The 22,413-nt window shown below is 43.3% G+C and overlaps 1 protein-coding gene across 4 annotated transcripts; it reads right to left on the bottom strand.

Annotated features, from left to right (window-relative positions):
* Positions 1 to 766: 766 nt before the first annotated feature.
* Positions 767 to 21,704, bottom strand: kiaa0513 (KIAA0513 ortholog). 4 transcript variants are annotated; one of them, XM_014148967.3, is made up of 15 exons: positions 21,174 to 21,704; positions 19,885 to 20,000; positions 19,487 to 19,643; positions 16,311 to 16,835; positions 10,668 to 10,767; positions 10,452 to 10,525; positions 10,011 to 10,081; positions 9,445 to 9,649; positions 9,302 to 9,342; positions 9,021 to 9,102; positions 8,820 to 8,897; positions 8,340 to 8,369; positions 3,945 to 4,025; positions 3,715 to 3,809; positions 767 to 3,149 (listed from the first exon to the last, which is right to left on the bottom strand). In XM_014148967.3, the coding sequence occupies exons 4-15, from the start codon at positions 16,712 to 16,714 to the stop codon at positions 3,100 to 3,102; spliced, it is 1,311 nt and encodes a 436-aa protein (XP_014004442.3). In that variant the 5' UTR covers positions 16,715 to 16,835; positions 19,487 to 19,643; positions 19,885 to 20,000; positions 21,174 to 21,704; the 3' UTR covers positions 767 to 3,099. The 4 variants fall into 4 exon arrangements, with proteins under 4 accessions (XP_014004442.3, XP_014004440.3, XP_014004441.3 ...); XM_014148965.3 differs by lacking the exon at positions 19,487 to 19,643 and having other exon boundaries at positions 21,174 to 21,703; XM_014148966.3 differs by lacking the exons at positions 19,487 to 19,643; positions 19,885 to 20,000 and having other exon boundaries at positions 21,174 to 21,703.
* Positions 21,705 to 22,413: the final 709 nt, after the last annotated feature.

Here is a 22,413-nt window from a genome sequence, read left to right as displayed (position 1 = left end):
GACACTGCGGACAAAATCAGGTGGAAACTGAGCTGCACTTCCTAACCTCCTGCCAAATGTATGACCATATTAGAGACACATATTTTCCTCAGATTACCAAGACCCACAATGAATTCAAAAACAAATCACATTTTGATAAACTCCCATATCTATTGGGTGAAATACCACAGTGTGCAATCACAGCAGCAAGATTTGTGACCTGTTGCCACAAGAAAAGGGCAACCAGTGAAGAACAAACACCATTGTAAATAGCATTTATATTTATTTTCCCATTTGTACTTTAACTATTTGCACATATGACATTTGAAATGTCTTTATTCTTTTGGAACTTTTGTGAGTAATGTTTACTGTTATTTATCTATTTCACTTGCTTTGGCAATGTAAACATATGTTTCCCATGCCAATAAAGCACTTGAATTGAGAGAGACCCTCATTGTGTGACACCACTGACTGAGCTTTCACTGCTCATTATATTGTGTCCAATCATTGAGCAGCCAGGGTGATGACTGTTTATTTACATGCAGCAGCAGGAATGGCAGTCATTTGGCAGTTTGGGCCAGGGTCTAAAACCCTCCCACATTGTGCTACATGATCCCACTCTGTACCCTGCTCACGTTGACTCAGTCTCACACACTGGAGTGCAGAGACTTCTCTATCTAATCTACACATTCACACTGAGCTCTCCTTCCCAAACACCTCTAATTCAAACATCCTCTCTCATACCCTCTCTCGCGCACGCTCACACAGACACGACTCCAAAAGCATCCACATGAAAAAATATATTTATTACAGCATCAGCTACTTGTTCCATCATAATTACACATCCATGCAAATTCAGCCACCATTGCACAACAGAAGTGGGAGGACATTGTTAATAACAGCTACCTGTAAGAGACTCTTGCCCCGCTCATTAAAAAGAAGGGTAGGCTATATTCTCCTATGCCAAAGTTTGTTCCACCTCCAAAGACACAAGGCTTGTCCATGACTAGGTATCAGGTGCTAGTTACAACTGGTCAAATCAGACCACCACTGCCTAGACAAACAACGTTACAACACTTTTCGTGAGAGATGTCTTAAACACCAGTGATGGACCATCCGTGCATTTGACATGCAACATGAAAAGCAGGTGAAGCATTCCAAGTATTAGAGGGCTGGTCTGCATTTCAACAATACTGAAAGGCCAGAGTGCACACAGCAATACAAACACACAGGAGGGCTTGGTGCTAAACTAAAACTGCACACATCCACAAAACAAAGAGGCAAGTCATTCAGCAGTATGGCAATAGAGGACATCACATGCAGATGCACAATATGTCTGATTGCTGAACAGAAGGTCAGATCCAGGCATGAAGCAGGGAGCAGCATTGCAATCCAAGGGAAACAGAGACAGAGCAGAACACAAGTGACACTTTGTGGCAAGAAGCTGGTCCTCTGCTAAACAGCCCACAAGAAAAGAGAGCGAGCGAGAGCAAGACAAGACAGACGTCTCCAAGACAAGGCATAGAACTTCAACTACAAGGCATAACATGCAACTACACATCGTAACTAACACTCTGGAGGAGTTACCCAATAGTTTATACTAAACATTTTACACATATAATTTGGTCTAGCACTTGAATGGACCACTCCTAAGGGAGGAATTATGACGGCACTTCAGGGTCTTAATAAGTGGAAAGCTTTAGTTGCCACTGAGACAGACATCAAAACACAATGACCATAATCAGTTACATAGTCCTTCACCAACAGATATGACACAAAACCAGTGATAAACAAGTCTTTGAACATAATAAAACATGAGTGAAAAAAATACAATATAAATACAAAATCAATTGATAAAAAAAGACAAAAAAAATTGCTAGTACTTCAATCCAGCATTGAGAAAAATGTACAATAATCCTAATTTCTATTCACAAAGCTCTGAAATGTCAAGAATTATATATTTTGCTTATGTCTCCCTCAAAAGCTGGATCCACACAGTAGTTTTTACACTTAACTCCATTGATAAATTAAGTGCGCTGAACAAGTCACCAGGCTTCCTTCCCTCTGGTGGTCTTAAATAATGTAAACAAGACATTGACACCCTTGCTGCACGATGCCCAACTTGCACAATGCTTGTTTCTCACTTATAAGGGCAATGATGCATGCCATGCATATAGCACAAACACCTCAGGTCAAGGCTACTCTAGGAATAAAACAGAAGGTATGGGACTGCTGCTGGAAGCCATGCTGCAGCCTCTCACCACTACACACTGCACTTTCACTAGCCATGATCTAACACCATGACAATCACTAAACACAGAGGACACTGAGCATGAGAATTCAACCTTATTGGAAATATGCTGACACAGTATATAGATGGTAGAATCATGAACAGGAGGATATTGTATCAAGTGGTTTTACAGATTGTTACAATTGAGACCTGCATTGATTACCATTGAAACAGAAAGGAAAGTTCCCCACGGGTACATTCAAGGCACTTCGACATTGGGCAGAGAGGAAATCATAAAAGGTCACTATTGCAAACAATATAAATAATACTAATTGTAGGATATGTGCAAGGAGCAGGTTACAGTATATCTAAAATGCATATACTGTATGTATACTGTAGTCAGGGGACATGGAAGACTAGAGAAAAAGGCTATAGAGAGCCTGGGCCGGTTACACGGAGGTGATTATGTAAAATGGGTTAATGGATGCTGATATGGCTGAAATTGTCCAACTATACAGTAAAATAAGGACCTGAGGAAGGTACTCATTAGTGACAGTAAACAATAATGTAATAGTGATAGGGTGAATGACCTTGTTGACAGTGCCCAGGAGAGGGTAGGTTACAGTATGTTGATTGGTGAAACTGGAATATTGACTATGCAGCTTCATGTTTACTATCACTGTGATAAAAGGTTTTGTGTTATTTATTGTTGCAGGTTATGGAGGCTTTACTGAAATAGGTGATTGGAGTTTACTGTACTGGATATTGATGGAATACAGTTATTGGTGAGCCTTCACAACATTGGAGAGTGAGGAGCAGATTAGCTTCAGCTAATTACTATTGATAGTGTACTAAGTAGTCATTGAAGTTGAAGTACCATTCTTTGTCACTCACTCCGTGGCCATCTGCTCAATGTGGTCGCTCAACAGCTTGTACTGCTCTGTAAGAGAGAGAAACGGAGAGCTCTTTTCAATCAAAACCACTAAGCACGTTTTTCCAGTTATAAATACATTAGTCTCAGAAAGCCTGTCTCCCCAACGGGCTCGGGAGAGGCAAAGGTGGAGGCATGACCCGCCTAACAGGCGCTCCTTAAAACCCACCAGCTTCACCCGGAAGCCAGCCGCACCAATGTGTCGGAGGAAACACCGTTCAACTGGCAACCGGGGTCAGCCTGCAGGCGCCCGGCCCCCCCACAAGGAGTCACTAGGGCGCGATGAGCCAAGTAAAGCCCACCGGCCAAACCCTCCCCTAACCCGGACGACGCTGGGCCAATTATGCGCCTCCTATGGGACTCCCGTTGGCACAGCCCGAGAATGAACCCGGGTCTGTAGTAACGTCTCTAGCACTGCGATGCAGTGCCTTAGACTGCTGCGCCACTCAGGAAGCCCCTACTAATATTTTTTTTATACGTTTAAAACAGTTTGAACAGTTTAAACAGGTGAAACAAAGTAAATTATATGAAAAGATCTTATTGATGTGAGGAAGGTTGGTTCATGTAGGGGTACCTTCATTTAGGTTCCCAATGACTGCTTGCTTCTTCAGGAAGTCATTGCAGAGTTTCTTACTGAGCCCAAAAGCCAGCATGTTGTGAGTGAATGTCCTGAAAGCAGACACTAAGAGTTAATTGACCATGAGATACAGTATACGAACCATGCCGATTCCTCTCCTCCTCAGATGGAATGTTACTTAGAAGTTGTTTTTTTGTCCATAGGCATGAGTATGTCACCTCACTCACCCCAGTTGGCCAAAGGCAATATTCTCGTCGACTTTAGAGCTGTCATCTTTCTCTTCCTGGGTCATATGACACCACTTCTCTCTGGAGAAAGATAAGAGCAGAGAGAAGTTAGGGGTCAAGGTCTCCAAGTTTACCTCTGACCTTCTACCCACACCAAAACAACAAACATCATTTGAATGAAATGAAAATAGCAAAAAATGAACACTTTTTCAAAGGCAAACACGTCAAACTAAAGCGATGGCATGCTGGATATTGCGTGTTAGATTGCGGTTCTCTCTCTGATTGGGGAACAGAGAAACATGTCTGTCCAAAAGCTTTGGGAAGCTTTATAACCAGTGTAGTCATACATATGTAGTCATATGTACAACTAAGAAAACAGAGGACCTTTTTTTTATTTTAGCAGGGAGTCACCATTGAGACCAGTGTCTCTTTTTCAAGGGAGCCCTGCATATACAATTTAATAGAACCAAAAAATGTAATACAATATAAAACAAGTAAAATACAGCACGACACAAATTTAACAGATAAATATACACAAAACACAATCAACTAAAACAAACACATTCTTCATTCTAAAATTCCTCTGTCCACTCTCTAAACTGCCCCAGGGACACTAAGGCTGTGTGTAATGCTTTTGGGAGATTATTCCAAACATATGGAGAAGAAAAACTAAAGGCTGATTTACCTAACTCTGAAGACAACAAATGAGTCTCCAGAGTTAACCAACCCTGTGAACAGGATTGATAACTTGACCTGATCAACATCACACACCCATCCACTCACACACACACACATAGAAGGCACAGGAGGATTTCTGAAAGAAATAATACAATAAACTGAATGCTTAGCATTTGATGGGCTGCTACAGTAATTCATGACAATACCCATGGAGAAGAACATAGCTATTAAGTGCTACAACACACCGTTCTACTTTGATGTGTTTGTCATAACAATTGTCATGCTCATTGTGGCTCAGTAAGACAGCATTCAGCGTGCAGTGGAATAAGACTTAACAGTAGCACTTTGTAATAACTCCACATAATAAAGCATTTATAATGGGTTAGTAAATCATTTATTCATCATTTATTAATCATTGCTCCATTAATAAGGTTTACTATAGGTCCTTATAAACCATTTATTAATCATTAGTTAAGTATTTTGGCATGGCCTCATCTGCAGTGTGGGCTATTTATAGTTTTATACATGTTTCGAGTGACCAGTGGAATTTCTCACCAAAAGATGGACATGCCATTGGTAGACATTCCAGCAGTAGGTCTCACTAATATATTTTTTTGAAATTCAAAATCAAATAGCTAAATGATCCTCGGTATGACCTTAAAACAATTCCATATAGCTTAGTAATATCCTTCACCCGGCTTAGACTCTGATGTGATATTTTTAAAGATATTGGGATAGTGCAGCAAAATAATGTATTCCAATATTTGTTTCCTTAGCTCGTAAGCAGTCTATGGACGGCTCTTAATCTCTTGTGGACAGATTCTGCATGTTAACCAAATAATCTGTAGTGAAGAGATGGAATGCGTAGGATAACGAGCTGCAGTAGTCCTGGTGTTTGGGTTTTCATCACTGATTATTTGGACGTACCAGGATTTGGCGAAGACGGTGCTTTAACTTTGACAGCTTCACATTGTGGTGAAATTAACAGCAAGGGGGTGGGGGCAGACAGTTTCCTTTTGCAAACCACAACTCCCAATTTCTAACATGTATGGACCCAGAATTTTATCACGCAGCTGACCAAATTACACAGGATTTTAGTTCTAGGTGAACCGAGATTCTAAACTGGGTGGTTCGAGCCCTGAATGCTGATTGGCTGAAAGCCGTGGTATATAAGACCATATACCACGGGTATGAGAAAATATTTTTACTGCTCTAATTACATTGGTAACCAGTTTATAATAGCAATAAGGCACCGTGGGGGTTTGTGGTCTATTTCCAGTATATCAGGGCTAAGGGCTGTATCCAGGCACTCCGCGTTGCGCCTAAGAACAGCCCTTAGCTGTGGTATATTGGCCATATACCACACCCCCTCTGGCCTTATTGCCTAATTAGACTGCTCTAAGGGGTGACTGCAATCCATACTTTTGGTAGAAAAGTCACTGCCAAGAAACGCTTATAGCATTTTCAGACTGAAAACATTATTTTACTCAGCATAGTGTATCCGAAGTTACACATCACATTATTACAACAGTGTGACTGTTTTGGAATAACATTTTCATTATATTTTCTTAAACACCCTCTGTATTGTGTGCTTATTGTTAAACCATAGATACTTTTGCCATGTAGTGTATGTGGACACCCCTTCAAATGAGTGGATGCAGCTATTTCAGACACACCCATTGCTGACAGGTGTATAAAATCGAGCACACAGCCATGCAATCTCCATAGACAAATATTGGCAGTAGAATGGCCCATACTGAAGAGCTCAGCGACTTTCTACATGGCACCGTCATAGGATGCCACCTTTCCAACAAGTGAGTTCGTCAAATTTCTACCCTGCTAGAGCTGCCCCGGTCAACTGTAAGTGCTGTTATTTTGAAGTGGAAATGTCTAGGAGAGAAAATGTCAAAGCCAGCAAGTGGTAGGCCACACAAGCTCACAGAACGGAACCACCAAGTGCTGAAGCACGTAGCGTGTAAAAAATGGTCTGTCCTCGGTTGCAACACTCACTACAGAGTTCCAAACTGCCTCTGAAAGCAATGTCAGCACCAGAACTGTTCGTCTGGAGCTTCATGAAATAGGTTTCCATGGCCTAGCAGCCACACATAAGCCTAAGATCACCATGCGCAACGCCAAGCATCGGCTGGCATGGTGTAAGCTTGCCGCCATTGGACTCTGGAGCAGTGGAAACGTGCTCTCTGGAGTGATGAATCACACTTCACCATCTGGCAGTCCAACGGAAGAATCTGGGTTTGGCGGATGCCAGGAGAATGCTACCTACCCCAATGCATAGTGCAAACTGTAAAGTTTGGTGGAGGATGAATAATGGTCTGGGGCTGTTTTTCATGGTTCGGGCTAGGCCCCTTAGTTCCAGTGAAGGTAAATAATGCTACAGCATACAATTACATTCTAGACGATTCTGTGCTTCCAACTTTGTGGCAACAATTTGGGGAAGGCCCTTTCATGTTTCAGCTTGACAATGCCCCCGTGCACAAAGCAAGGTCCATACAGAAATGTTTTTTCGAGATCGGTGTGGAGCCCTGACCTCAACCCCATCGAACACCTTTGTGATGATTTGGAATGTCGACTGAGAGCCAGGCCTAATCGCAAAACATCAGCACCCAACCTCACTAATGCTCTTGTGGTTGAATGGAAGCAAATCCCTACAGCAATGTTCCAACATCTAGTGGAAAGTCGGGACCAACTCCATATTAATGCCTATGATTTTGGAATGAGATGTTTGACGAGCAGGTGTCCACATACTTTTGTTCTAGGGGCCATTTTGAGACCTTAAGGAGCATCAGGTACTGCTGGAATGTAATTAACTAGGTTACTAACATGTACAAATGTGAGAGTAATGATTAAACTAATTACTAATCCATTGTAAATGCTTTATTACATGGAGTTATTCTAAAGCGCTACAGACTTGGTCGAGAGAAAAAAATGATGTCACATGCAACATGCCGTACTAAAGAGAAACCCCTCATGCTGCAGATAAGAGTGAACATGTCAGCATGCAATCATCTGTGAAAACAGAATACCTAAAATACCTCACCATCATGAAACTAACAGCTCTTTTAAAACCCTGCTTCATGCTCGAGACAAATGTATTCATCCATGAAATAAACCCAAACAAACGGAAATAACAACAACCAGACAAACAAGAAGTGCATAAGTAAAAGCATGCCTTTCTGATGCTCGACAAGCACGCAGTAAACCTTGTGGCACTTATGACAAGTAATGCCCGCACCATGATCAAAATTAGGAAAATCGTATGCAATCAACATAAATGTGTATTAACAAGAGAAACACACTTGTAATTAGTTGTCTAAAATAGACGGCTTTGAGCTATGACAGACACAGTGGATACAGTGAGTGAGAGGAGAGGTTCATGCAGATATCAGTGGACAAGTCAATATGACAGCAACTATCCTACTGCTCCAATACTGAGCCTATTATTGAACTACAGTACGAGGATCTTCCCTTACCCTGTTCTACTTGTGCTCAGTGAAGCACATCCTGAACAGTGCAAATTAAGCCTACGGCTCTTTCTAGATTGTCTCTCACTCTAAGTCACAATGTTGAGCATCCATCTGTTCCTTTCTCGGTTCATCCCTTTATTCGTCCTCTCTCTTTTCCCTCTTTCCCTTGTTCCTCGCTTTCCCTCCCTATCTCTCTGTCTACCAGTGTTAGGAGGAGCAGACAGATAGGACAGACCTCTTGTCTTTCTCTTCCTCATCCGTCCCCCTGCCCGGCAGCAAGGCACAAGGAGACAAAGGGTTAAAGACACATGCAAAGGTTGAGAACAAGAGCTCGGAGAAGAAACTGGTGGCAACAGTCAGGAGCTCAACAGCAGTTTGAGTGAACTACAGACAGGTAGGTATACAGTGAGACTTCCTTGAATTCCTCATTTGTGTTGAAACTCATACCACATTCCTTTACCCCTCATAAATACACACAGACAAGACAAGTGCTCACAAACAAAGAGACAAACCTCCCACCTCTTGAAAATACACCCCACATTCACGCATATGTTTCATTCAATCTATCCATCTATTGCACTCTATTACACACTCCCATTTTATCCTCTGTTCACACTACACAGGCTGTAAGAGGAGCTTTATAGTAACATCCCAGTTTAGTGATATAACAGCCGTATCATCTTTCATCTCCCCTGCTGGTACATCAGTCTCTCACCTGGTGGTAGGTGACCTCTTCTTCCTCTCACAGTGGACCGCATCAAAGAACGCTGCATTCCAAAACCTTAACGTATGCCTGTCACCAGAGACAACACAACACATCTATAACACCAACCAGGTAGGACAATAATTCACTACCTCATTGTTATTGTGTGGATTTTAAATCATCTATAAACATAAATGAACATCCATCTCATACCAGATGGGTTGCTGTTTCAGGTGTGTGTACAGGTACACCTTCTCGTTCTCCACTTTCTTCTTCTCTGGAGGCACAGAGGACACTATAGAGGACAGGCAGAGAGAGCAACTGATAAAGGCAACCCATACTTTGAGGCAAGAGAGGTATCATTTTTCCAGTTGGCAGGTTGGTTATAAGAACATGGAGTTATAAATCTGACTAATACAGGAACTGACTTGCTTGTATCTTAAACTTTTGATGGGTGTGTACCCTACAATCAACAAGAGATGAGATTGACGTACCTGGTGATTTGGGCTTTACCTCGACTGGACTCTCTGCCTCCCTGGGTAGAAAATAGTTGGGAGGAAAAGTCAGTAAATAAACTGACTAAAACCGTGCTTAGAAGAAACATTATTGATTGGTTATTAACAGGAATACATCTCACTCATTCTTTCGAGCGGACGCCCTCAGCTTGCTCTCCAAGCCTCCAAAGAAGCCTTTGACGTCCGTTTTGGCAGCAGAGGAGTTCTTCAGGAGCCGCTCGGCTGCGTCCTTCTTGCCAGACAGCCAGGAGTTGGCCTTATTCAGGTAGGAGTCCATGGCTACAGGCGGCTGCTGCAGCAGCTCAGTGGGGGATGGCTGGAACTTACCTGAGGTGCAGGGGAAAATCCTTTTACTATACACCACCATGCCCTAATCATGTTTCCTATTGATTATGAATAGGTACTGCGTAGAGCCTAATAGCAAATTAATAGCATAGTAATAGCAAAGTAATAGCATTATAATAGCATTGTAATAGCACAAATTCTAATTCCCCACACATGCAGAGATGCACACATCAATAGTAAGAACAGTCAGCTTAAACTGACTCGGTGGTTATGCTGCAACCACAAAAGGGTACAACCCTGACCGTTGACCCCTCCCCATTAATGTTGGGAAACTGGGAGGAGGCCATGAAGAGAGGGGAGAATAAGTCTCTCATTTGTGGTTCTAAGCAGGTACACATCTCACCAGTGTGGTAGTAAGTGAAACACATGGTCATGAGGTTTTTAGCTGGACTGTAGTCATCCATCTGATAGCACCTGCAACACACACACACACACTTATGTAATGGGGATATGATTGTGCAAATAATATTGTACAATGAAATACACCCATTCCCTCATGTGTGACTAGGTCTAGACAAAGAGCTTTACACGCAACACCCACACGTACTTGACCACACACACAAATGTGTTCACATATTGTTCTCCTTCTGAGATGGAGAGCCGAGCCTGGAAGTTGTTTTGTCTTTACAAACTCTTCAGGGAATGAAGCCATTGTGTAAAACCCATCAATACAATGTAGCAGGTGTAGAGCTCAAAGTCTCCAACAAAAATAAATTAAACAGGGAAAAAATAAGCACTTAACAAAACATGAAACAGTTGAAGTGAAAGAGGGAGTCAGACTTACTCAAAAAGAACAACTGCAAAAGACTGCACCAGCCTGTAGAATGTTGCTTCACTCACACACTTGGAGTTGCAGCGCTGCAAATAAAGCCATGTGTGTTTAGTTACCATAAAACTTAAAATATGTAGCACCAACAGCGAAGCTGTGCTGATAACTGTGCTATTACTGTGTCTATGTGCAGAGACATGCATATCTCTGTGCTTACATACTGGAACTTACCTGTGCACTGACATATCTGGCAAACCACTCCCTGCCCTTGCCATTTTCTCCACTGCACAGCTCCCCAAAGCGAGCCTTCTCCTCCTGGTCAAAGTCCTCCCTGAGAGAAAAGAGGTTTATACAGACCCACCTTAAAACAGACTCACAGTAACTGAACAAAAATAAAATGCAACATGCAACAATTTCAAAGACTTTACTGATTTACAGTTCATATAAGGAAATCAGTCAATTGAAATATTTTCATGAGTCCCTAATCTATGGATTTCACATGACTGGTAATAGAGATAGGCATATGTTTGTCAAAGATACACTATACAGTGCATTTGAAAGTACTTTGGCCCCTTGCCTTTTTCCACATTTTGTTACGTTACAGCCTAATTCTAAAATTGCTTTTTTTCTTTTTAAATCCTCATCAATCTACACACAATACCCCATAATGACAAAGCAAAAACAGGTTTAGAATTTTTTTAAACTGAAATCTCACATTTACATAAGTATTCAGACCCTTTACTCAGTACTTTGTTGAAGCACCTTTGGCAGTCTTGAGTCTTCTTGGGTATGACGCTATAAGCTTGGCACACATGTATTTGGGGAGTTCCTCCCATTCTTCTCTGCAGATCCTCTCAAGCTGTCAGGTTGGATGCGGAGCGTTGCTGCACAGCTATTTTCAGGTCTCTCTGCCTTTATTTCTTGCGCCACCCCAGAAATAACCCCCTTGATAGGTGCCCTGCTACGAAAATCCATGCAGGAAACATTCCACTCTGATATCTTTTTGAGTCTTAACACACGCTAGTTCTGCTCTGCAGACACACCAACAAAAATCTAAAAGAAGACCACTTCTTGTGACTCTCACTGACTCCAAACTTTGTTCCAACACATTCCAGATTTTCCTAGGAGACATTAAAAGGATTTCCTAAGTAGCATTCATCCAAAACCCTGATTCAAAAACGAGTCTAGTAGTTTCCTATTTTCCAACATAGCTTTACTTCTTTTGTTTTCCTTTTTCTTCGCCACTGTAACCCACTCATTCTCACTTTCTGTACTATTAGATTCACTCGACTCACGAGCAGTTTCAAACATTGACCTCAGTTTCCGCCAACGAACATCTACCCTGACATGCACTGTCAACTGTGAGACCTTATATAGACAGGTGTGTGCTTTTCCAAATCATGTCCTATCAATTGAATTTACCACAGGTGGACTCCAATCAAGTTGTAGAAACATCTCAAGGATAATTAATGGAAACAGAATGCACCTGAGCTGAAGGATCTTGAGTGGGGCAGGCAGGGATCCTGAGTAGCGCAGCGGACTAAATCAAATCAAATTTTATTTGTCACATGCACCGAATACAACAGGTGTAGAGACCGGTACAGGGTCAATGTGCGGGGGCACCGGTTAGTCGAGGTAATCGAGGTAAAATGTACATGTACGTAGAGTTAAAGTGACTATGTATAGATAATAAACAGAGTAGCAGCAGCATAAAAGAGTGGTCTGGGTAGCCCTTTGATTAGCTGTTCATGAGTCTTATGGCTTGGGGGGTAGAAGCTGTTAAGAAGCCTTTTGGAACTAGACTTGGAGCTCCGGTACCGCTTGCCGTGCGGTAGCAGAGAGAACAGTCTATGACTAGGGTGGCTGGAGTCTTTGAAAATGTTTAGGGCCTTCCTCTGACACCTGGTATAGAGGTCCTGGATGGCAGGAAGCTTGGCCCCAGTGATGTACTGGGCCGTACGCACTACCCTCTGTAGTGCCTTGCGGTCGGAGGCCGAGCAGTTGCCATACCGGGCAGTGATGAAACCAGTCAGGATGCTCTTGATGGTGCAGCTGTAGAACCTTTTGAGAATCTGAGGAACCATGCTAAATCTTCAGTCTCCTGAGGGGGAATAGGTGTTGTCGTGCCCTCTTCACGACTGTCTTAGTGTGTTTGGACCATGATTGTTTGTTGGTGATGAGGACACCAAGGAACTTGAAGCTCTCAACCTGCTCCACTGTAGCACCGTCGATGAGAATGGGGACCTGTTCGGGTCCTCCTTTTCCTGTAGTCCACAATCATCATCTTTGTCTTTGAGGGAGGGAGAGGTTGTTGTCCTGGCACCACATGGCCAGGTCTCTGACCTCCCTATAGGCTGTCTCATAGTTGTGGTTGATCAGGCCTACCACTGTTGTGTCATCGGCAAACTTGATGGTGTTGGAGTCGTGCCTGGCCATGCAGTCATGAGTGAACAGGGAGTACAGGAGGGGACTGAGCACGCACCCCTGAGGGGCCCCCGTGTTGAGGATCAGCGTGGCGGATGTGCTATTACCTACCCTTACCACCTGGGGCAGCCCGTCAGGAAGCCCAGGATCCAGTTGCAGAGGGAGGTGTTGAGTCCCAGGGTCTTTAGCTTAGTGATGAGCTTTGAGAGCACTATGGTGTTGAATGCTGTGCTGTAGTCAATGAACAGCATTCTCACATAGGTGTTCCTTTTGTCCACGTGGGAAAGGGCAGTGTGGAGTGCAATAGAGATTGCATCATCTGTTGGAATGGAATGGGTCTAGGGTTTCTGGGATAATGCTGTTGATGTGAGCCATGACCAGCCTTTCAAAGCACTTCATGGCTACAGACGTGAGTGCTACGGATCGGTTGTCATTTAGGCAAGTTACCTTAGTGTTCTTGGGCACAGGGACTATGGTGGTCTGCTTGAAACATGTATTACAGACTCGGACAGCGAGAGGTTGAAAATGTCAGTGAAGACACTTGCCAGTTGGTCAGCGCATTCTCGGAGTACACATCCTGGTAATCCGTCTGGCCCTGCGGCCTTGTGAATGTTGACCTGTTTAAAGGTCTTACATTGCCTACGGAGAGCTTGATCACACAGTCGTCCGGAACAGCTGATGCTCTCATGCATGCTTCAGTGTTACTTGCCTCGAAGCGAGCATAGAAGTAATTTAGTTGTCTGGTAGGCTTGTGTCACTGGGCAGCCCGCGGCTGTGCTTCCCTTTGTAGTCTGTAATAGTTTGCAAGCCCTGCCACATCCGACGATTGGCGGAACCTGTGTAGTACGATTCAATCTTTGTCCTGTATTGACGCTTTGCCTGTTTGATGGTTGGTCGGAGGGCATAGCGGGATTTCTTATAAGCTTCCGGGTTAGAGTCCCTCTCCTTGAAAGCGGCAGCTCTATCCTTTAGCTCAGTGAGGATGTTGCATCTCACTGCATCGCAGTGCTAGAGGAGTCTCTCCTGACCCGGGATCGATCCCGGGCTGTATCACAACCAGCCGTGATCGAGAGTCCCATAGGGCGGCACACAATTGGCCAAGTGTCGTCCCAGTTAGGGGAGTGTTTGGCCGGGGTAGGCCTTCATTGTAAATATGATTTTGCTGTTAACTGACTTGCCTAGTTAAATAAAATTTAAAAAATACATTGAGTCTGATAGCAAAGGGTTTGAACACTTATGTAAATAAGGGATCTGTTTTTTATTTTAATACAGTTGCAACAAAAAAAATGTAACTTGTTTTCCATTTGTCATCATGAGGTATTGTGTGTAGATTGATGAGGGTGAACATTTCTTTAAATCAATTTTAGAATAAGACTGTAAGGTAACAAAATGTGGAAAGCCAAACATTGGCAGTAGAATGGCCTTACTGAAAACCTCATTAACTTTCTACGTGACACCGTCATAGGATGCCACTTTTTCCAAATAGTCAGTTCATCAAATTTCTGCCCTGCTCGAACTTTAAGTGTTGTTATTGTGACGGGGAAACATCTAGGAGCAACAATGGCTCAGCCGCGAAGTGGTAGGGCACACAAGCTCAGACAACAGGACTGCTGAGTGCTGAAGCGTGTTAAAATGTTCTGTCCTCGTTTGCAACACTCATTCCCGAGTTCTAAAATGCCTATGAAAGCAACGTCAACACAAGAACTGTTCGTCGGGAGCATAATGAAATGGGTTTCCATGGCCGAGCAGCCACACACAAGTCTAAGATCACAATGCCAAGCGCTGGCTGGAGTGGTGTAAAGATTGCCACCATTGTACTCTGGAGTAGTGGAAACGCGTTCTCTGGAGTGATGCATCACGCTTCACCATCTGGCAGTCCAACGGACAAATCTGCGTTTGGCGGATGCATTGTGCCAACTGTAAAGTTTGGTGGAGGAGGAATAATAGTCTAAGGCTGTTTTTCATGATTCGGGCTAGGCACCTTAGTTCCAGTGAAGGGAAATCTTTTCGCTACAGCATACAATGACATTCTAGATGATTCTGTGCTTCCAACTTTGTAGCAACAGTTTGGGGAAGGCCCTTTCCTGTTTCAGCATGACAATGCCCCCGTGCACAAAGAGAGGTCCATACGGAAATGGTTTGTCGAGATAGGTGTGGAAGAACTTGACTGGCCTGCACAGAGCTCTGACCTCTACCCCATCGAACAACTTTGGGATGAATTGGAACGCCAACTGCGAGCCAGGCCTAATCGCCCAACATCAGTGCCCGACCTCACTAATGCTTGTGAATGAATGGAAGCAAATCCCTGCAGCAGTGTTCCAACATCTAGTGGAAAGCCTTCCTAGAAGAGTGGAGGCTGTTATAGTAGCAAAGGGAAAACCAACTCCATATTAATGCCCATGATTTTGGAATTAGATGTTTGACAAGCAGGTGTCAACATACTTTTGGTCATCTTGTGTACCTTCTTTAAAAAGGTAGGGGCGTGGATCAGAAAACCAGTCAGTATCTGGTGTGACCACATTTCACCTCATGCAGCGTGACATCTCTTTCACAAATGTTAATCAGGCTGTTGATTGTGGCCTTTGGAATGTTGTCCCACTCCTCTTCAATGGCTGTGCAAAGTTGCTGCATATTGGCGGGAACTGGAACATGCTGTCGCACACGTCGATCCAGAGCATCCATAACATCCTCAAAGAGTGACATATTGAAATTGCCATTGATAAAATGCAATTGTGTTCATTGTCCGTAGCTTATGCCTGCCCATACCATAACCCCACCATTGGGCACTCTGTTCACAATGTTGACTTCAGCAAACCGCTCGCCCACACAACGCCACACAAGTGGTCTGAGGTTGTGAGGCTGGTTCGACATACTGCAAAATTCTCTAAAACGATGTTGGAGGCGGCTTATGGTAGAGAAATGAACATTAAATTATCTGGCAACAGCTCTGGTGGACATTCCTGCAGTCAGCATGCACATTTCACACTCCCTCAACACTTGAGACATCTGTGGCATTGTGTTGTGTGACAAAACTGCACATTTTAGAGTGGCCTTTTATTGTCCCCAGCACAAGGTGCACCTGTGTAATGAATGACCATGCTGTTTAATCAGCTGCTTGATATTCCACACCTGTCAGGTGGATGGATTATCTTGGCAAAGATGAAATGCTCACTAACAGGGATGTAAACAAATTTGTGCACAACAGTTAATAGAAATAAGCTTTTTGTGCGTCTGGAAAATTTCTGGGATCTTTTATTTCTGCTCATGAAACATGGGTCCTACACTTTACATGTTGCGTTTATATTTTTGTTCAGTATTGTATCCTCATAAAAGACCCTACCCATGTTTAAGTACCACTGTAAAACAATTCATTCTAGCTACACATACTGTACAGGCCCTCAGGGACAGACCCACACCACCCAACATTCAGAGAATCCAGGGTGTTCTTACTTTCCATGAAACACCTTCTCCACGTAAGCCTTCATGAACTCCTGATTCTCCACGGCCTCTACCCCAAGCTCTGCACTGTGATTGGACGAGGAGGATGAGCGCCGTGAGTTCCACTGCTGAGAGTGTGGGTCCATGTCATTCTCACTGTCTGCCGACTCTGTGGCATCACTGTCCCCGTCCTCTCCCCCACAAAGGTGGTGGGAGCTGGGCATGGGGGCCAGGGGATCAGGCAACCGTGGCTCCAGGGGAACAATGGAGGCAGGCTCTGGGAACAGCAGCTCAGAGGAGAAAATATCTGTGTGGAGCAGCGCCCCACTAGGAGGACTTGAAAATGAGGGGGCTGTATCGTCTGAACATGAAGGGATATCAAAGTCTATGAGGTTTTCCACAGCTACCCCCTCCATTGTTGAGGACAGAGAACAGAGATGGCAGAGCTGAAGTAGACAGGAAAAGGCTCTTCAGACACTCTCATCCACGAGGGGCGCTGTAGCAGAATGGACTCAATGCCCACAGACCCAGTGCACGCTGTGAAGAAAGGAGAGAGGGAATTGTTACTTACAACACTCATAGGCCAACTTTAAACCAAATAAGAACATATAATGATGTACAGTAATGCTGTTGATATGACTGTCTGGATATGGACGGATATTGTGTTTTCCATCAGTATTGAAGCTGTCCTCTTATACAGCTCTGTATCAAAATGTTGCCCTCTGCCCATTTTTTATAATTGTTTTTTATTTCACCTTTCTTTAACCAGGTAGGCCAGTTGTCATTTACAACTGCGACCTGGCCAAGATAAAGCAAAGCAGTGCGACAAAAACAACACAGAGTTACAGTCAATAACACAATAGAAAATCACTATACAGTGTGTGCAAATGTAGTAAGATTAGGGAGGTAAAGCAATAAATAGGCCATTGTGGCGAAATAATTACAATTTAGCATTAAGACTGGAGTGATCGATGTGCAGATGATGATGTGCAAGTAGAGATACTGGGGTGCAAAATAGCAAAAAAATAACAATATGGGGATGAGGTAGTTGGGTGGGATATTTACAGATGAGCTGCGTACAGGTGCAGTGATCAGTAAGCTGCTCTGACAGCTGATGCTTATAGTTAGTGAGGGAGATATAAGGCTCCAGCTTCAGTGACTTCTGCAATTCGTTCCAGTCATTGGCAGAAGAGAACTGGAAGGAAAGGCGGCCAAAGGAGGTGTTGGCTTTGGGGATGACCAGTGAAATATACCTGCTGGAGCGCACGTGGGTGGGTGTTGCTATGGTGACCAGTGAGCAGAGATAAGGCAGGGCTTTACCTAGCAAAGACTTATAGATGACCTGGAGCCAGTGGGTTTGCGACGGATATGTAGCGAGGGCCAGCCAACGAGAGCATACAGGTCGCAGTGGTTGGTAGTATATGGAGCTTTAGTGACAAAACGGATGGCACTGTGATAGACAACATCCAATTTGCTGAATAGAGTGTTGGAGGCTATTTCTTCTTAAGTTAAGCCATTTTGCTTCTCTGTCAGGGGAACAGAGTTTTGCCTGCTTTTTGCCCTGATCCTGGATCTGGCAGCTCTGCCAGTCTAACCCCCAGGCTGATGTCTGGTCTGATCCTGGATCTGGCAGCTCTGCAAGTCTAACCCCCTGGCTGATATCTGGTCTGATCCTGGATCTGGCAGCTCTGCAAGTCTAACCCCCTGGCTGATATCTGGTCTGATCCTGGATCTGGCAGCTCTGCAAGTCTAACCCCCTGGCTGATGTCGTCTGACTGCAAGACTGGGGATATTATTGAGATAAGGAGGACTCTTATACAATACAGGATTGAGACAGTTGGACTGTAACCCAGCATTAGTGAACACACACGCACAAAACACGCCGTAATGTTTTATAAAAGTAAGAAAATAAAGAAATATGGCCATTCATGTTGCCCATTTTTCACACAAAACACACACAACCCCTTTCCAATTGTTCATGTCAAATTAATGAACTATAGCTCACTCTGAAACCTGAACATACCTCGGTCCTTGTGATAAAGCTGTGAGAAAGAAAAAGAGTTGTGAGATTTCACTCTTGACATTTTGGTGCATTTGATGTTAGCTAAAATAGGCCTTACCTGACTTGTTCTCAAAATGTCAAGAGTGAAATCTCACAACTCTTTTTTTCTCTCACAGCTTTATCACAAGGACCGAGGTGAGCTGAGCTGAGTGAGAGAAAGCAGGTTTCTCTGTTGTTGTGGTTCCCACTGCAGTACTAACGGCACGGCAGAATCACCTTCCAGATAAGCCATTGGCCTATGCACTGAGCCCCCCCTAGCTGCCCTCCGAGTGAGGGGGAGACCTTCAGTTGAGCTCAGGAAATCTCAGCGGTGAGTGCACAGGCTGCAGTATTTCTGCTTCCCGAGCAAGAGAACAGGCCCCCAGTCCTGCCCAACCACCCACACACTCTCCCTCAGGGGATTGAGCATAGAGGACGGGGATGGGGGGCTTTTCATCACAATGATGGGATACTGAAAAGCTTGAGTAAGTAGGTCTACTGGATTTATGACTTGAGAGATGTGAAGGGGGGGGGGGGGGGGGGGGGGGGTTTGTAGAAAGATACTGCATTGCATTGATCCATGTGTACGATCCAGGCTGTAATGAAATGATAAACTGAACTTACGTACATATACTGTAGACAGGATCTGGTACCTAGTTTTATATTGCAGACAAACACATCTCATCTTCATTTTTATTACCAAAATCAATATCTAGGTGTATCTCTTCCATCGTCAACTAATATCTAGTTTCCAACAATCTACAGTGGTCATTACATAAATTGTGGCATTGTTCTATTATGAGGTCTTGTTATCATGTAAAATATGCCCTTGCAAACATTCATGTGAGGGCATGACACATAAAAGCCATGTTATACTAATGTTCCCATGTTCACCCTAGGAAATATTATTCAGTAGGCTAGTCTCTCCACAGCCATCATCCAAGCAACATACTCTATGTGATAGACTGAGTAGAGGAAACATCTTGTCAATTCAGTGTGGATGATATCATTTTCTGATTTTCTTCCTTCAGTCCTCACTGGCATTCTAAAATTACATCTCATGGCCTGCAGGCCAGGAACTGAAGTCTTGCTTGCTTGGAGTGTCCTCCCTATAATCTCTTAGCTATAAAATCTAAATGTTCCTTACCCCAGTGTAGGAGGGCTGTTGTCCAGTCCAGACGCCTGACTGTCCTGACTCAAGCCGGACTTTGAGAGGAGGGTGAACTGGTTCAGTCATATCTAATCACAGGCATTTGGACACTTGAATGTCCATGTAGGCTGCCCCTCTCTTCCATGGGAGTGGACTAGCAACATAGATAAGACTGACTGAGTGCATAACTAAACATTTCACACTGAAGGGAATGTGAGAGAGAAGAGGCTGATGACTGATAAGGGAGGTTTGGAATCTTGTTTCGTTATGCCTTGCTGCTAGTGCTATGGCTGGATGCTGTATATATTATCTGACCTAACATGACATGGACACAGCTAGTTCAGAGAGAAAAAGGCAGTCTAAAATAAATGACTTAGAGGACATGCATTACTCACTCCAATTTGGTAGGCAAAATTCGGTTTTCTTTGCAAAGTAGGCATTTCACATAGCTCATTGTTCTTTTCACATGGCTGTTTGTTTCCCTGGTGCATCATCTCACAACAACTTGAATCTGAAGCAGAGAAAACATGTCAGTCTTCCAAGCTCCCATTTTTTGTCCAAGAATCAATCAAGTATGATACCCAACAAACATGTCCTGCTGGAGACCAACATCCCTATATTATTAACGAGTTTTCCCAAATAAGTCAAACCCTCCTCCCCTTCATGACCTTGATCAAACAAGGTCACTTAAATAGAGCTACCATGGCGACAACCGAAGATAAGCTGTTAAGACCACTTGGACACAACAGCAAAGCAGGAGCCAGAAGAGACAACGGTCACTGTGTAAATGACCATATAAATATTAACAGGAAGTTCTCTTCCATGTGCAGTTCCAGATAAAACCAAAGACAGCCCCAACGCCAAACAAAACCAATGAGTAGCCTATTATGAGTAAGCTTCATCACTAACACCAGCCTGCTCCTACTAGTACTTTTAACTGGTGTATGAAATGTGCTCTCTATAAATAAAGTTATTATACATGAGTAAAATAAAAACAACACATTTCCAACCTGATACAGCAATGATACTTTTATCAAAGATAGAGCTAGTTAGAGTGACACTGCATCGAAACGATGTATATGTTTTGGGCAAAATGCAGTAGCTACTTTCCCATCAGTAAGGCTACATTTTTGTTATTGCCAATATGTGTGTACGAGGTAAGCTTCCAGAACAACATGCTTGATCGTAAGAACAGTCAAGTAGGCCTAGTAGCCTGGGGGGGAAAAAAAACATAAAAACAACTTATATTTTCATTCTGAATTCAACCATTACTTCAGTAACGTTAACATGAAAGCAAGGAGACTAGATCTCTTTTCAGGAAATAGATCGAATACTGTAAACAACACCCATTAGGTTAGGCTACAGTATGGTGGTTTACTCGTATATTTAGTGCTCCATTTCTTTTTAAACACGCACTTCAGAGGGATAGCCCATGTTACTCAGCCAATAAACATCTATCGGGTTGCCAGTGCCTGCCAGTGCCTGCCAACACCACCACCACTTGACATCTCCAGCAATCTGATGATGAATGACAGACATCTAGTAGGCCTACAGTGTGAAATCGAAATAAGATTGTATATGGCATGTCAATGAAACATACCAAATTACAAGCGTATGTCGAGAAATTGATTATATAAAAACACATGATATAATAATAGTACATTTCCTTTACAGTTGTACGTACATGAAATGTCCCAGGTTGATGAGGGGTTTAGTCTTCCCTGTGTGCGTCGGAGCCTGCTCACTTCAGCAGTCTCAAAACAGGCATGCGCAATCAAGCACGACTGTAAAGTGGGGGTGGGGAACCCAATGACGTCACGAAGTATCCCGTTCATGTCATCTCGAAAACTCGGGCCCTCCAAGTTAAAATGTGTTAAAAATGAACGTAAGTTATTTGCGTAAAGCTTCTTATTGGTTGATTCTCATATATCCTTAGTGGGAAACTGGAATCTTTTTTCCACAACAAGTAAGCAAGTCAGAAGTTTTCGAGTTACCGACTTTTTAACGTTTTTTGTTGTTGTTTCTGACAGACTATGAACACGGAAGTTGATGTTTGACTCCGCCTGGGTCCATGCTATTGGGATCATCGGGACGTCCCAACTCTGTCGTGGCCCCATTTAACTTGACGTTCAAAATGGTTAAGATAATGGTAAAGGTTACGTAATGGTTACGGTTAACGTTAGAGTACGGACGTCCCAATTATCCCAGATAGAACTAACAACAACATATGTTCACGCGAAAATAAGACAATACCAATTGAGGAGTTTTTGTATGGGGGGGTAATGAGAGTGTCGAATTTGGTCAATATAACAGTTCATTGCTTATTTGATCGAATATAAGTTTCATAATGCTTAGGTTGATGCGATGTAGGCTACTGATATATGTGATAAGACATTCTGACAACTTTGTAAATAACGATTTTATACTGGAGTTGTACCATATGTTTACACGCGTATCTGCCCTCTCATTGGCTAGAATGTTCCCACCTGATCTCGCTTCCCCCCGCCTACCTTTCGCATCTCAAATCGGACATGCGTTTCCATTGTTAGAGCGGTCAGTTGGCCATCTTGTCAATATAATAGATAATCTTTGTTCTGCATATGAACGGGAAAAGGGCCAATAATATTTGAGCAGACTTCGTCACGAAACTGATGACCAACCAATATAATTTGTAGTTGTAGCGCACGGGCCTGTGTTCTGTTTCAGCAGAGCTCATGACTCACTTGCGTTCATGTTTTTTCCCCCGTGTTGCCCTTTCTAAGTCAACACTGTAATACTGTGAATGTCAATAATCTATTATCATTTCCATTGGCTATAGGACTTCAAATCTCTTCCTATATCATCATTTGTGTTTTTTCCAATTATGAAGAAAGACAGAAAGATGACAAGCACATGTTTTAAATGTGTTCAGAGTCTCTAATAAG

The sequence above is a fragment of the Salmo salar genome, chromosome 16, assembly GCF_965601325.2.
Source record: "Salmo salar chromosome 16, fSalSal1, whole genome shotgun sequence".
In the NCBI taxonomy this organism is placed as follows: domain Eukaryota; kingdom Metazoa; phylum Chordata; class Actinopteri; order Salmoniformes; family Salmonidae; genus Salmo; species Salmo salar.
The sequence above is the reverse complement of the archived record's forward strand: the minus strand, read 5'-3'. Positions and strand labels throughout refer to the sequence as shown.

What these genes read in the sequence shown, in the direction of transcription:
- kiaa0513 (XM_014148967.3), bottom strand. Translation starts at nt 16,714, where the DNA reads ATGGAGGGGGTAGCTGTGGAAAACCTCATAGACTTTGATATCCCTTCA. An exon ending in GAGGAAGAGAAAGACAAGAG is followed by an intron (nt 4,026 to 8,339) that starts GTCTGTCCTATC and finishes ATCTTTCTCCAG; the next exon opens with AGAGAAGTGGTGTCATATGA. An exon ending in ATTGCCTTTGGCCAACTGGG is followed by an intron (nt 3,810 to 3,944) that starts GTGAGTGAGGTG and finishes GTCTGCTTTCAG; the next exon opens with GACATTCACTCACAACATGC.